This window comes from Pinus tabuliformis, chromosome Q (genome assembly GCF_031772625.1).
Source record: "Pinus tabuliformis cultivar Carrire ecotype Pingquan chromosome Q, CPIR1, whole genome shotgun sequence".
Lineage (NCBI taxonomy): Eukaryota > Viridiplantae > Streptophyta > Pinopsida > Pinales > Pinaceae > Pinus > Pinus tabuliformis.
The window spans coordinates 1,349,970,343-1,349,986,464 of NC_142296.1; the positions used below are offsets into that span (position 1 = coordinate 1,349,970,343).

Sequence of the window (16,122 nt, forward strand, 5' to 3'; positions counted from 1 at the left end):
GATAATGCAATTGAACTTTGTTTCTTGCTGAACCAAGATACTAATCTGGAACCCATAAAGAATGCACCACCACTAGTGCTTTTTCTGTCATCCATGCTTCCTACCCAATCTGCATCTGTATATGCATGAAGTGTGAGATCTGTATCTCTAGGATACCATAAGCCATAATTTTGAGTTCCTTGAAGATACTTGAAAATTCTTTTGACTGCCTGAAGATGAGTTTCCTTTGGATTTGCCTGAAATCTTCCGACTATTCCAACTGCATGCATGATGTCTAGTCGGGTACCTGTTAGATAGAGCAGACTTCCAATCATTGATCTATAGGTTGGTTGATGCACTGCTGCTGATTCATCATTTGCGCTGAGGCTGCATCCTGTTACCATAGGGGTACATACCGGTTTCGAATCCTCCATCCCATATTTCTTCAAGATCTGCTTGAGGTACTTGGTTTGTGATAGAAAGATACCGTCTTTGTTTTGTTGGACTTGTAAACCAAGAAAATATGTGAGCTCACCAAGTAAGGACATTTCAAATTCTTTCTGCATCACCAAAGCGAAGTTTTGACTCATGGCTTCTTCATTGCTACCAAAGATGATATCATCAACATACACAACAAGTATTAGCAATTTATCATTATCAATTTTTATATATAGATTGCTATCTGTTGATCCTTTTGAAAAACCTTGTTGATGGAGGTACTTATCCAAACGATAATACCAAGCCCTTGGAGCCTGTTTAAGGCCATAGAGAGCCTTTTTGAGTCTGCATACAAGTTTTGGATCATTCCCAAGGATGAATCCATCTGGTTGCTCAATGTACACTTCTTCTTCTAAGTCTCCATTTAGAAAGGCAGATTTCACATCCATTTGATATACTTTGAACTCCTAAAAGCTAGAAAGAGCAAGGAACATTCTTATGGCATCAAGTCTAGCAACTGGTGCAAAAGTTTCTTCAAAGTCTATACCTTCTTGTTGAGCATACCCTTTGCAAACAAGTCTGGCCTTGTTTCTAATAACATCTCCATTCTCATTCAACTTGTTTTTGAATATCCATTTTGTCCCTATGACATTCTTATCATTTGGTCTAGGAACTAACTCCCAAGTGTTATTCTTTTCAATCTGCTCAAGTTCTTCATTCATGGCCTTGACCCAGCATTCATCTTTGCATGCTTCACTTACATTTCGTGGTTCAGTGGAGGAGAGCAATGCTAGATAGCTTGAAGCTTCTGAAATAGTTCTTCTTGTTTGTACACCTGCCTCTTTCTGCCCCAAAATTTGAGTTTTTGGATGATTCTTCTGGACATACCTGGATGGAGTCTTTTATTCTACCCTTATCTGTTCTTCTGGTGCCTCATAGGTTTCTTCTTCATCATTAGTCTAATTTGATGTTGAATGATAGTCCTCATCATCTTCGAAATCTTCGGATTTTACGTGCCTTGGAATGTTTCCTTCTTCATCAACCACTACATCAATACTTTCAACAATTTTTCTAAGTCATTTATTGTAACACTTACATCCTTTGCTTTGGGGAGAGTAACCAAGAAGAATGCCTTCATCTGCTCTAGGTTCAAACTTGCCAAGGTTTTCATCAGTCCTTTTAATGTAACATTTGCTTCCAAAAATTTTGAAGTATTTTACTGTAGGAGTCTTACCATACCAAAGTTCATGAGGAGTTTGAGTGCTGTTCACCCGGACGTTTGTCTTATTGAGAATAGTAACAGCAACAAATGCAGCTTCACCCCAAAAGGTTGCAGGAGTTCCAGACTCATCAAGCATAGCACGAGCCATTTGTTGAACCGTTCTGTTCATCCTTTCTACTACTCCATTTTGCTGAGGAGTCCTTGCAGTAGAGAATTCCCTTCTTATTCCATGTTCTTCACAAAAATCAAAAAATTCATCCGAGGTAAATTCTCCTCCTCGATCAGACCTAAGGCATTTGATTCTGCGATCTGATTCGTTTTCAACCAAGGCTTTGAACTTTTCGAAAGCTTCGTCTTTATGCTTCAAAAGTCCTATCCAACACATCCTAGAAAAGTCGTCAATGAACAATATGAAGTATTCTTCTCCTCGAGGTGACCTTTTCCTGGATGGACCACATACATCAGTATGGACAAGTTCAAGTGGCTTACTAGCTGATCCTTCCTTCTCAGGGAAATTAGTTCTGGTTTGCTTACCCAACTAACATGATTTGCATATTGTATTGTCTGGAATTTTGATGTCAGGGAGATCATGAACCGCCTAATATTTACATGCTTTCCTTATCTGAGAGAAGCTTAGATGCCCCAATCTTCCGTGTCATAGCCAGTGTTCATCATTCTTGCTTAGATAGCATTGTTGTTGTCCTCCCTTGAATATGTATAAATTATTTGGAGTTCTTATGCCTTTGATCACTGTTTCTCCTGTATCAAGCTCACGAACAATACATCAATTTGATCGAAATATTACCTCATTTCCTTGATCACACATTTGACTGACACTCAATAGATTATGCTTTAAGCCATCAACACACATAACATTTCCAGCTTTGACCTTTTCTTTCAGAAAAACAGAACCTTTACCCTTTATGAGTGCAGGGTTGTCATTTCCAAATGAGACTTTCCTTTCCTTTTCTAAGGCACTATATGGCTGAAGTTTTTCTTTATCACCTGTCATATGTTTCGAGCATCCACTATCGATGTACCACTGATTTTCCTGTCCTTCCGCATATAAGGTTATACCACATCTTTCTGGTTGCGGTTCTTTCTTTTTCCATGTTTTGTGACTCAATGAATCTTGCTCCTTCTGAGTTGTTTGCTGAAATCTACTCCTGCATTCAGAATCTTCATGACCAAAGTTGTTACAAATAGAACATTCTATTTCATTTTCAAGAGCAGAAAAGTTATTGTAGGTTCTTTTCATGATTCCAGTCACACTCCTTTGATTTCGTGCTTCTCTGGTCATGATGGTCTTGTAGGAAACACATTGAGCTGCTTTGTATCTAAAGTTATGACAAGAGAAACATTGGCCATTGAAGAAATTCCTGTGATTATCAAACCTTCCGTCCCAGTGATTATAGTTTCCATAGACATTCATTCTTGAGGCAAATTGAGAATGATTTACCTGTGGTTGGTTGTAGCTTCTGTTCATCCTTGAGGTAGAGTGACCCTGATTTACTTGGTGATCTGCTTTATGCCTTTGCTGTCGGTTGTCAACTTGTTCACTTCTCCTTGCTACATCAAGATAACTTTTGGAGGTGGATGGCTTTTGTGCTTGAGATGCTTCTTCAGTATATCCAAGACCTGTCTTGATTAGTGGAGAAGGCTACACTTTGATAATCTCATCTAAAGTTTCAGATCCTTTAGCAAATCTAAGATTAAGAGCTTTTGTTTTCTCAATATCTTTTCTAATTCCCACAATTTCACATTCTAACTTTTCATTGTGTTTTTCCCTTTCAGCAAGTTGGAATGTCAGAGTATCTATGATCATACTCTTTTCTTCTAAACAGATTTTAAGTTTAGAAATTTCTTCATAGAGATCATTTTCATCTATAGCATCCAAAAAATCATCATCTTCAAAAGCCATCAAAAGTCTATAATCATTACATTGTTCATCTTCATCACTAATTGAAAATCCATCACTGTCTTCATGTGTATAATAGTTCTTCTGTTTTCTGTTCCATCTAACTGCTTCCTTACCTTTATCAAGCTTATCTTTATGAGGACACTTGGCTGCATAGTGAACGACTCTTCCACAAGCAAATCATTTGAAAGGTAGCTTACCTCTGAATCTACCAGAACCCTGTTGAAGGTTCTTGACAAAGTTTGATTCTTCCTCTCCTTCTGAGATATGTCCTGACTCATTGTAATCTCCTTTTCCTGAAGCTTTGAATGCGGCTTCTCTCCTGTCTGATGGTCCCCCTTTTCTCATTTCGAAAGCAGTTAGGATTCCGTGCAGCTGTGACATGGTAATACTCTGTAGATCCTGTTTTTCTTCTATGGCAGAGACTTTTGATTCAAACTTAGAAGACAAAGATCTTAGAACCTTTTCAACCAAAGTAACTTCTTTTATCTCTTCACCCAAGTTTTTCATACGATTAACAATCTCATCTATACGTAAGAAATAATTAGCCACACTTTCATCATTGTACATTCTGAGATTTTCATATTGAATTCTGAGAGTTTGTAGTTTTGCACGTTTTACCTGATCGTCTCCTTCATAGCTCAAAATGATCTTGTCCCATATTTCTTTTGCGGTTTTGAGCTGCATAACCTTGACAAATTCTGATTGAGATAAACTCCCTAATAGAGTATTGACAGCCTTTGCATTTGTTTCATACTGCTTCTTACCAGCCGTATCTATAGGAGTTGCTGATGGAAATGTGTATCCTGCTTCCACGATATCCCAAACTTCTGTACCAAGAGATTGAAGATAGGTTGTGATTCTTACCTTCCAATAGACGAAGTTGCTCCCATCAAAGATTGGTGGCCTGATCGATGCCTCTTTTTCGTAGTTGCTCATGATGATAGATCTTCCTTCAAGCGATCAAGCTTCTTCTGAAGGACTCTGCTTTGATTCCAATTGTTGGAAATAATACTGAGAGGGGGGGTGAATCAGTATTATCAAGTCATTTATTTTTCATTTCATAATCAGATTTGCATACGCTACTTTAGTTAGTGAAAACGGCATATATACACAACTACAGTTAAGGAAACTCGCGTATAGCTTGCAGACTTATAATTTAATTTATTCTCAAATGTTGATCATTAATCTATGTGTCAGAACCATATAAACAGTAACCAAGAATAGTAAAACAGAACAGAAAGTCACACACAAGAACACAAGATATAAGGTGGAAACCCAATGTGGGTGAAAACCACCTGCTGCAATTCGTCTCTATCTTCTTTCAATTAGAAACTTCTTTTTACAATTTTTCTGTACTGGTGGTCTTATACCAGTACGCAGGCTTCTACCTGCAGAAGACTACAACCTTTTCTCATTTTCCAGCTTCTCCTGGAAGGGAGCTACAACCCCCTTAGCTCTTGTACTAGCTGATGTACTAGTACGTAGGTGCTGACCTATAGAAGGCTACAACCTTCTCTTTTCTTCCAGGGACCATGTTTCATAAATTTTCAAACTGGATCCATCAATAACAATAATCAAACATCAAATACATCTGCATCAATCAATCTCCTTTGCTCCAATCAAAACTGAATCAAATAATTACTTCTCTGAAAGTTGTAACCAGAATACAGTAACAGTAACCAGAAACCAATCTTGAACCTAGAACACTGCAGCAATAAACAGAAGTAGCTAAAACATATTTCATGAGACGTACGCTACTTCAATATGTAGAACCTGCGTGCATACGCTACTGTATTAAGGCCAACCTGCGTATACGCTATTTTAAATTACCGAACCAGTGTGTATACGCGCCTTTGCTTCGCTGAACCTGCATACAGATCTATAAAAGATAATCTTACCCTTTTCAGTTATTCAGACATTAGTAATACCCAAATCATCAGATTTATAGATCAAGTCATGCGCCAAATATAACGGATCAAATCACACAAAGATACTTCTCTTCAAGCCTTAAGATCTTGACCCATCAATAGAACTTGTCCTTCTTCTTGCGCTCAGGTTCCTCCTTGATTCAGATCCAGCTATGCACCATAACCCAATGACCAATATTCCAGATCTTGCACTTCATAAGATATTCAATGCTTGAGTGAACCCCTTTACCTAATGATCTCTTCCCTTTTATAGTCTTAGGCCTTACTCAATACCATGGTCCAAAACCATAGAGAATCAATACCTGGGTTCAACACATCGGACGAGATACCATGGTCCAAAACCATAGGTCCAAATACTAAGGACTAAATACCATGGACCAACAAATAAGTTTTCCCACATGTACGCGCTTTTCCTTGCATGAAAGTGCGTGCATAAGTATACGTGCCTTTTGATCGGATAACCCGTGAGTATACGCGACTTGGTTAAGAGGAACCTACGTATATCTCTTTTTCCTTCATTCTGAGAGCCTGAACTGGGATCTGTCATCTGAGTGAGTTGCCATCAAGGACAATACATGTGGCATAGTGTCAAACCAGTGTCATAATGCCAACACATACCCTGTAAGATCCTCCGTCACTTTCTGCGGCCATATGCAATATCCATTGGTGAAGGTGGAAATATCCAAAATAAGTTCAAATGGGGACTTACTAGTGGAAGTGTGGATTGCTCTATTATAAGAGTGTTGTATATATACCATATTTTCATCCCAAGTCTTTAGATGCTTCTAATTGTAACCACTCAATAGCTACAAAGTCTTGTGTGGTGCCTCCAATAAATCGAATTCCATATGTGGCCATCAAATTCTCCCTCAAGCAACTCGAAAATCCAAGTGGAAAGCAAGGAAATGCCACGTGTGAAATGAGAGGGAGTTAACTCCGAACAACCAAGCTAAAAGATGCCACATCAAATAGATGCCTCCAATGTGCTATGAGTTGATCTCCTTGAGGATTGCGTGGGCCTTCCTTGAGGAACTCGTGATCCTTGATGATGTGCCAAGTGTAGAGGAGGTGGGGCTAAAGTGGAGACAAGCCTCCACGAAAATCTCCATCCGATCTCAATCAAATATTCCCCATATGCACATCAACTCACACAAATTCGATTTTGCCAAGTCACTTGCTCCTTAATTAATTGCCAGAAATTCGATTTCCTCATGTGGTCAATGCATTGATGATGTAAGGTGCCAAATCATCTTCGACTTGTACTTTGACTCATTCCTTTGACTTGATAATTTCGAAGTCATTTCCATGTCATTTTGTCACATGGAGTTAATTATTTTTCTCCATTGAATTTATTTGTGGGCTAATTTATTGCCAAATTTTGCATTAAACTTAGGAAAAGTGGGTTTTGAGGGCCTAGAACTTATTTTTTAACCATCAAAGTGTGTCATAATAGAATGTTGAGGGTGAGAGGTGTAAGTTTGAGTACATATACCTTATACAACTTTTTTATACATCACTTATTACATTTTACATTTAGATTTTATTCAAATTTCCGCCCTGTGGGAAATTAAAAAAATTAAAAAATTGACCCCTAAACCTAATCAAATTCCACAAAATTTTATGAGTGATCTAGCATGGTAATATACAATAACTCTAGACACTAGGACTCACCCAAGGCCTCGCCATCAAGCCGCACTCTAGCTTTGGGGTTATGATTGGAGGAAAAAACTCAATTAATTATTAAGTCTCCGTAAGCACCTAATAATTAACCAAGTAAAAAGAACCTCTTAGAGTAAACTCACTTGATGACAAGGTTCCAAGTTTCCTAGGCCTGTTTCATGGCTTGACTCATCATACTAGCATCACTTTACATCATCCCCGTAGGACTTGTGGAATCTGAGTACAATAGAAGAAGATGAGAAGAAGATATAGAGTTGAAAAACCCTAATGATATAGTGAACTCTAACGGTACATGAAGCCTCTGATACATCCTCAGGCATTGAGTCTTCAAAATTTTTAGGTACACTTCAGTGGTCAACACGACCAACTCTAAATCATGTGTGGCATAGAGTTCTTCATGAGGCTTTAACTTCCTGGAGGCATATGCTATTACTCCTCTATCTTGCATTAATACTGCACCTAATCCTTGCTTGGATGTATCAATATATACAGTAAATTCTTTGTCCATCTTAGGTACTTGCAAGATTGGTGTACTGGTGATGCAGGGGTCCCAGGCATATAACCATCCTTAGTCAAACTGATGCCAGGGTAACACCTGCACATACCCACAATATGCATTTAACACAATAATGCATCCACAACTGTCCCAAGTATTTGACTCTTTAATGGAGTCAAATCTTCAGACCATAAATGGTCAAGTGGCCCTCTTATACAATTCCTTTATAACGGAACTTCAATCACCCCGCCAATACTTCCTCTCGGGACTGAGAAAACCCTTCGGAGCCTTTTAAATCCCTTTATCCACGCATATATAACCTTCCCCTTCTAAACCTTGTTAATATATGCTATATTGCACGAAATTCACTATCGCGCTTTTATTTCCTTTCATAATCCTTACACAAAGGATTATTACACAAAATGCCTTTTCCTCCTGTTTACGAGTTCTGCACAGAACCGAGGCTAAAACCTCATCGCAATCGCTATCGCGATCGGGACTTCCACAGTCTTAACACATATGCACCACCCCCCTTCTCCAACTTCGACCTCCGACTATCAGAACATATTATATATGTTTTAGTCTTGGCAGACTCAGCCCACACTTTACGCCAATACATAGAAACGCCCCTCTACAACACATATAACAGATCTCAAAGGTTATAAACATGCCACTATAACCTCCTTCGGTTTTGTGTCTTTATCGCTCCACAACGTTGCTCCGACCTCTGCCTTCTCCGAACGCCGATACCTTTTACCTTCGATTGCCAACACCTCTGACTTCGCTTATCGGCTATCGCTCTTCTCCTCCCTCCAATGCGATCATATCTTCGGACTCGATAGGGATTTAAATCCACTGTTATGACCTTTGGGTCCGGTTATATCGCTCTATCGAAGTTCGACAATTCCATAGGCCTGTTCCCTTCCACTTGTATTGATGTGATGCGATATTTTTGGTTGATACGATCTCAGTCGTTGATCTTCCCAGATCTAACGGTTCCTAAGCATTAATCTTCGCTCCTCTATTCAATCCTTTTACTTAGGAATTTTTTGCAGTTTCTTCAATTCTTCGGTGATTTGGTTCTTCTGAAGGTTCTAATCCTTCATTGCTTCTGCTGCGTCACTATGATCTCCAATTGGACTCGATGATCCCTTTCGATTCTTCTGAATCGTGCTCCTCTTCCTCGGCTTGTTCTTCAAAACTTCGCCTTCCACTGTTCAGCTTCTCTAAACTTAATTCTTAAGCACATCCTCGCTACGCCATTCCTCTAGAGCTTCCTCTATTTCTTCACTTGGATTCGAAATCCATTGTGGTTCTTCTGAGTCACTCTGTCCCTCTGCGTCCTTCAAAATTCTGCCTGCAACCTGCAGAGCCTACGAATTCATAGTAAATCATTTATGAAATACTTCAATATTCTGACACAGTCAAGAAATAACTCTGCATCTATTAATGTAAAAACAAAGATTACATTGGAGACTCATCGGTCTCACTCACACATACACAGGCCAGATTTCTACTATTGGTGGCCTCCCCCTATTGAATGCGCAGGTTCACTACTTATAAGAATGCATTGGATTGGATCATTGGAGGATCCGATCACCCCTCTAACAAAAGCCCTAAAGCTCTCTGCATGCATATATATGTGGCAGATAAGTCTCCTTGAGACTTTATCCATTCCATCTTTTCCTCTTTTTTAAAACAGAAAAGCCCCCTGTTTTGCTCAATGGTCCACATCTATTCTCCACTTAATGCCTAAAAATTCTCTCTTGCTCTTAGAGAGTTGGATTTGACTTCTACCACTCATGTTCTCATTTATTTATTTTGAGAGCATTTACATATTCTCCCACTATCTAATTAAATCACACTTAAAAGCCCAAATATTGCCTTAACTTGATACTTAGGAAAACTATTTCTTAAAATGCATGACCCCCCTATGTCTACTATTTACAATGATTTTCCTTAGGCTGAATGCTCCTGCATCAACTGGTCAACAATCTGTTGAAGAAAGTGTAACTAGGTTTGGTCTTCATGATGACATGATATTTGTAAATAATGTAATAAAGATAATAAATTATTTTTGTATATCTTGCTACATGGGTTTCATGAGCAAGAGGTGTCATTAGGTCAAAGACTTCTTCTTGATGTCTTTAGGATTTTATTATTAAGCTCATGTCATGTGTGGAGAAGCTCTTAAGAGCCTATGTAAAATGTATTTATGAAAAATCAACCCTCCAAGACCAAAGACAATCCTCCATTGGCATGCTCAAGAAGTCTGCAAGCAAAACGATACAAAACTCATCAAGTCAGCTTCAATATCGAATTACATAAATAAATAGAAGTCATGTTGGCTTGGGCAATAGACACATCTGTTCTCACACTCAAGTCGGCTCAATATAGGTGGCTCAACACTATAAATACACGTCTAGGGTTAGCGCAAACAACACAAGGAGTTCTCACATTCCTCTGAAAATTTGCATGAAGGAGCAGATCCGCATTGGGGTTTGACTGCACCTCGGTTGGGTATTAGGTGCAATCATGATCTCGGATGCATGGAGCAGGAATGAATTCGGATGAGGATGCAACATTGATTTGAGTTCTGGTCTAGATACATTCTCGACATACCTATGAATATAAGGTGCAGATCTTCGATGGATGGAGCAGAGATCTCCTTCTCGCCATTTTTGTGAATGAAAGGTACAATCAAGACTAGATCTCGAATGAATGAGAGGACTTCATATGGATGGATAGTCTCATCGTCTCTATTCTCTCGGATAGTACCATAGTCTAGATGAGCCGCAATATTAACAAGGATAATCAAGTCTCAGATTCAGGACAGTGAAAGAGTATGACAATCTCGGCATGATTGTGACAAGCAATAAACTCGGATCTCTGTTACAATCTCAATAAACAACAATGATAAGGGTTTCAAGAAGTAAGTCTTCGTTCTCGACATAACTATGATTGTCTCAGTCTTAAGATAAAAAGATCACAAGGATCTACCTTCTCGGCATACCCTTAGTAATGACATTGTCATTCAAGATAGACACAACACATGATGATATATTGGTGATTACTAATCACAGTCATAACATATGAATGATAAAGAAGGATCTTTGTGATGTACACAAAACCTTATCTCTAGCATGGATAGAGCAAGGGATCATGATTTTGATATCTCAGTGACATCATTGTTCTGAGAGGACTGATGTGAATGTATATCAATGATGATCCACGCAAGAAGAAGAACAAGTGAAGATGTAGCAGTAGTGTGATGACAATAGCATGGTAGCACAGATGATGATGCAGTAATGGCTTCAGTGGTGCAAGAATCATGACGATCTCAACAGTACTCAAGGAACGAGATTGATGTCTTGGTATTGGAGAGGCAGATTGTGTCAAGGGTCATGGTTTTGGTATTCATCAATTGGGATCTCTATAAGCAGAATTTTGCATGGGTTTTCCTCTCCAAGAGGGCGAGGTTTTGGCCCTGGCAGATAGCCAAATACTTTGTGTTCTTATCTCTTTTGTGTTGATAATAGTTTGATGAAGCTAACATATACACACTAACATAAGAAGGAAACATCAAGCTAAGATAAACTGTATAAATACTTCACAAATTATTATCTCTATAAGAAGAATCACTGTAATTTCTTAATGCCCTAGATTCTTAAACACAATCTTTTAAGCTCAAAGAATGCAATATGACATTCCTCGGTCCACTCATACCTAACTCCTTTACGCTAGAGGGTTGTGATAGGCTTTGCAATTTTTGAGAACTCTTCTACAAACGTTCAATAGTATCGTACTAAACCCATAAAACTTTGCATTTCATGCAGATTCTTCGGTATTGACCACTCATTGATTGCTTTTACCTTCTTAGGATCTACTAAGATCCCTTCATCAGATATAATATGACCTAGGTAATGAATCTTTTTCTGAAAGAAGGAACACTTGGATAACTTTCCATATAACTGATGCTCCTTGAGGCAAGATAATACTATCCACAAATGTTCTTCATGCTCCTTCTCATTTTTGGAGTAGATGAGAATATCATCTAAGAAGACTTGTACAAAGTGGTTGAGGTACTTGCGGAAAACACTATTCATAAGATTCATGAACATTGTTGGTGCATTGGTCAATCCAAATGGTACCATCGTGAACTCGTAATGCCCGAAGTGTGTTCAGAATGCAGTCTTAGAAATATCACTATCCTTAATTCTTAATTGATGATAACCTGACCATAGATCGATTTTTGAAAAGACAAAAGCCCCTTTCATTTGGTCAAACAGGTCATCAATTCAGGGCATTGGATATCTATTCTTTACTGTAGCTCGATTTAAGTCTCGATAGTCTATGCATATAAGCAAGGAACCATCCTTCTTCTTGACGAAAATTACATGTGCTCCCCAAGGTGAAATACCGGGTCGGATGTGTCCTATATCCAGTAGTTCCTTCAGCGGGATTTGTAACTCTTGAAGTTCCAAAGTTGTCATTCTGTAGGGTATTTTAGAGATTGATTCTGTACCAGGTTTCAATTCTATTGCGAGATCAAGCTCCCTTTAAGGATGTAATCTTGGTAGTTCCTTTGGAAAAACATCCAGAAATTCAGATAACACTAGATATTACTCTAGCGACAATCCTTTTTCCTTTCTTACTTCCTTAACTGCATATACCTGACAATGTTTTCTTAGGCAATGCTTCATTTGCATCGCTGAGATGAAGCAAAAAGATACCTTCCTCTGAATACCTTGGATTTGGATTGTCCCTCCTTCATCATTTATGCAGAGAATTCTTTTATCATAACAATCCACCCAAGCTCGATGCAATTCTAACCAATCAATCCCTTTGATGAGATCATAAGTTCCTAGGGCTGTGACATATACTTTTAACTTAGTTGAAAAGACCCATAGATCAAATTTGCATTCCTCAACACTCGACTCTATGGGTTGAAGTTCCCTTGAATCCATTTCTACATGTCTAAAATTGTTTTGCTTGTGTGTTGCCAACCCACATTTATCTAATGCATATGAAGAAATGAAACTATCAGTAGCACCAATATCAAATAAGATTTTGAGTTTTATGTTGTTAATAGTACCTGAGGACTCCACTACAGTGGATTGATGTTTTGCCTGGTTGTTGTTGACTACTGCATGGATTCTATGATTGCCTTTGGTATTTAATGATGGTTCTTTTCCTTCCCTATGTATCACACTTGACGAAGCTTCTGGGTAATCACGCTGAAAATGAAGTCCTCCAAATCCCTAATAATTAACTTGGGGTGATCCCCTTGCGTCATACTGTGAGTTTCTAGAAAGGGAGCTCCATCCTCTTATTCTGCTTCTTCTTGTGTTTCTTCCTTTATTATTAGTTCCTTGAGAGTTCTATTGACTTACGTTAGATCTTGATGATTCTGCAGATATAACATTCACTGTCATGGGAGCTCTTGCTCCTACTACTCTTGGGGTAAATCTATTACTATAAGGAGTTGGTCTCGAACTACTCCCCCTGAAGAAGTTCTGAGGAGTCTTCCCTAGAAACCGTGGCTGTGGGGGTCTTGTTGGCTTGACATCCCTTTTGATTCCTAGATGCTTCTTTGCATAGCAGGCACATTCAACTGCCTCAGGTACTAATGATGGCCTCCACATTCTAACCATGACCCTGATTCTAGGGTTTAATCCATACACGAAATGTTTAGCTTGATGTTTATCAGTGTCTAGATAGGGAACATATTTTACAAGTTCCATAAACCTCATTTCATATTCTTCCACTGTTTTCTTACCTTGGATTAACATGTGGAAGGCTCTGCTTTGTTGCTCTTGGAAATAGGGTGGCAAGTACTTTGCGCGGAATTTTTCTTCGAACAATTCCTAGGGAACATTGTCCGATATGATATGCAATTGTTTTTCTATATTTCCCCACCAAATCAAAGCACTTTATCTTAGCTGAAATATAGTGATCTTTGTCTTGGAGGTAGAAGAATACTCTCTTATTGCAAAACACCTTGTCATTCCTTCCAATCATGCCTCAACACGCTCTTCGACTCGTCATTCTGAAAATTCTAGAAGCTTAATCTTTTGTAGCTCCCTAGAAATATCCTCCTGCGGTTGTCTAAAATCTAACCCTTTGGACCCCTTTGAATTTCTTCCCTTAAGGTGAGGTTACTCTTTCTTGGTATTGGTTGTCGACAACCCTTTTAGTGTTTTGCTTCTAATGAGCGCATTAAAATGGTTAGTTCAGGTGCCGAAGTAGTTGGTGTTGATGACAGTGCTGGTGGTGGCGACGCTGCTAGTTGGTGCCGTTGTTGACATGACTTTACCATCACAGTCTTTTCTTGGTCACACAATAAGGTTATGAGTATCTGAGGTACAATTTAAATTAGTAAATACAATCTTGTAAATTCAAGATCACATGTGGGTATAGTTTTCTGCTATTATTACCTACAGGTAGGTGTTACATCTTTGAAGGTCAAGATTTGCGATATATGGAATCAAATGATCTCTAATAGAATCTATAATAATACTTTTGGCTAAGATGTCATCCTTCACATACTTTGCTTTCCCTTCATTTGAAGGTTTAGTAACCTTGCTCTTCACAATATCCAGGACATCATTCTTTGCAAAGATGAGGTCAATCCTTGTCTTCCATGCCTTGAAATTTGAAGCTCCTTCATGTTTTTTGACTTCATAGAGGAACCCATGGATATAGACAAACAATCAGATTGTAGATGTAGGTCTCTTCAAGAGTGATCTTCAAAGCCCTTTCCTTTATCAAAGGTTCTTCAAGAGTGATCTCAATGTCCTTTCCTTCACCAAATCTCTGATACCATGTTGATTTTTCAAGTGCAATAGATACAAGCACTAATTTCTGAAAACTGATAATTACTTCTAATGATGTAGATATTCTTTTAGCACTTCCAGTTTATCATTAAGCAATTACACTTCAAAATTCAACCATAAATGCACAAGGACAGTAGAAATCACAATGCACAAAGACAACACAAGATTTACCCTGGGAAAACCCACTTGGAGGAAAAACCCAACAACCTTTTCCTTAGAGAAATTCTTCAGTTCAATAAGAGATACAGCTAATTCTACTAGCCAGTATGATGGTCAAACTGCCCTCTGTCAAGCCCAACAAACTCGGCCCTGTCTGATTTGCCTAGGCAAAATTTCGGCCTCCCAGAAACTGCCCATTAACTTGGCCCTTCTGCCTAGAATATGATGTCCAGAAGTTTTACCTGCTGCCCATAATGTGCCCAGAAACTTTCACGTGCGAAGTCAAAGAGAGATAGAGAATATGCTTGAGATGTGTTCATCCTTCTTCTTCTCCTTCACTTGGATGCCCAGAGAATACTTTGCTGTGTGAGTGATCGAATTGTGCCTTGTGGAGGAGGTCGAATGCCTTATATATAGTGTTCTGCCTGGCTTGAATGGGTGTCTCTTCACTGGGGCAGACTTGACTTGAAGGAGGGTCGACTTGACAAGTTTGGAGCCAAAAATTCAAAATTCAAAATTCAAAATTTTCTCTTTTGAAACCGACATGAAGAACATGTCTTATATTAATCATTTCAAGGGCTAACAATAAAATGACATGAAGAACATGTCTTATATTTTTCATTATGTATTTCAAGGGATAAAATATTAATTATGAAGACCGACCATAGCTACAAAATTCAACACCCTGAACATCTGGTTAGACCCAACCTGACCACCAAAATGGGTCAGTTTGGTGCAGACCTGGCCAGATCTGATCAAATCTATCTGTTCCAGACTGGACATCAAAGCGAGGTTGACCTGGTTTGATTTGAAAAACAAATGTTAGAAGCTATGTAATCTTTCATATCTAATCTAATTTCAATGCAAAATTACTGTATTTTTTTCTGGAAATTGTGTATTTCTTGTATTTATATATATTCTTAAGCTGTCTGTCGAGTTATTGCCACGACATGAGTCAAAATAGACCCTTCAGCCAAAACGAGTTTTGTGCTGAATAGAGACTGATTAATTTGGCCTGAGAAACCACCAGATGACTTGGTAAACTTTCTATAATGAAAAAGAATTGTAAAACAATATGAAAATGGCAGAAGTTCTTCATTTACAGGCAGGTGATGGTTTAAAAAAATGGTGTATAAAGCCACTTGAATCTAATATTATTTGGTTGACCTATAAAGATATATAATTATAAAAATGGAGAATTTTTTAATCCTTAAGGGATGTTCAACACTTTATAACAAAATATACTAAATGTAGCATTAGAAAACAGTTGAAAATCACCAAGTATCTTGTATGCAGTCGCCAATGTATTTAATGCAGCTTTTCTAAGTTCACCATCACGTTCTGATGTCAACCCAGCAACAGTCTGTAGAGCCTTTGATGGTCCAGCTATCTGCTCTTGGATAGATATAAAAACATTAGAATCTAAGATATATACACCTTTTTTCTATTATATTATATAATAC

At 38.3% G+C, this 16,122-nt stretch overlaps 1 protein-coding gene across 1 annotated transcript in view; it reads right to left on the reverse strand.

The window, feature by feature from the left end:
* Positions 1-16,122, reverse strand: part of LOC149224891 (protein MOR1-like) — a 251,649-nt gene that overhangs the window by 37,876 nt on the left and 197,651 nt on the right. Inside the window, exon 39 of the mRNA XM_089386325.1 lies at positions 15,938-16,049. Within this exon, the coding sequence (XP_089242451.1) occupies positions 15,938-16,049 (112 nt within the window). The remainder of the gene's footprint in view (positions 1-15,937; positions 16,050-16,122) is intronic.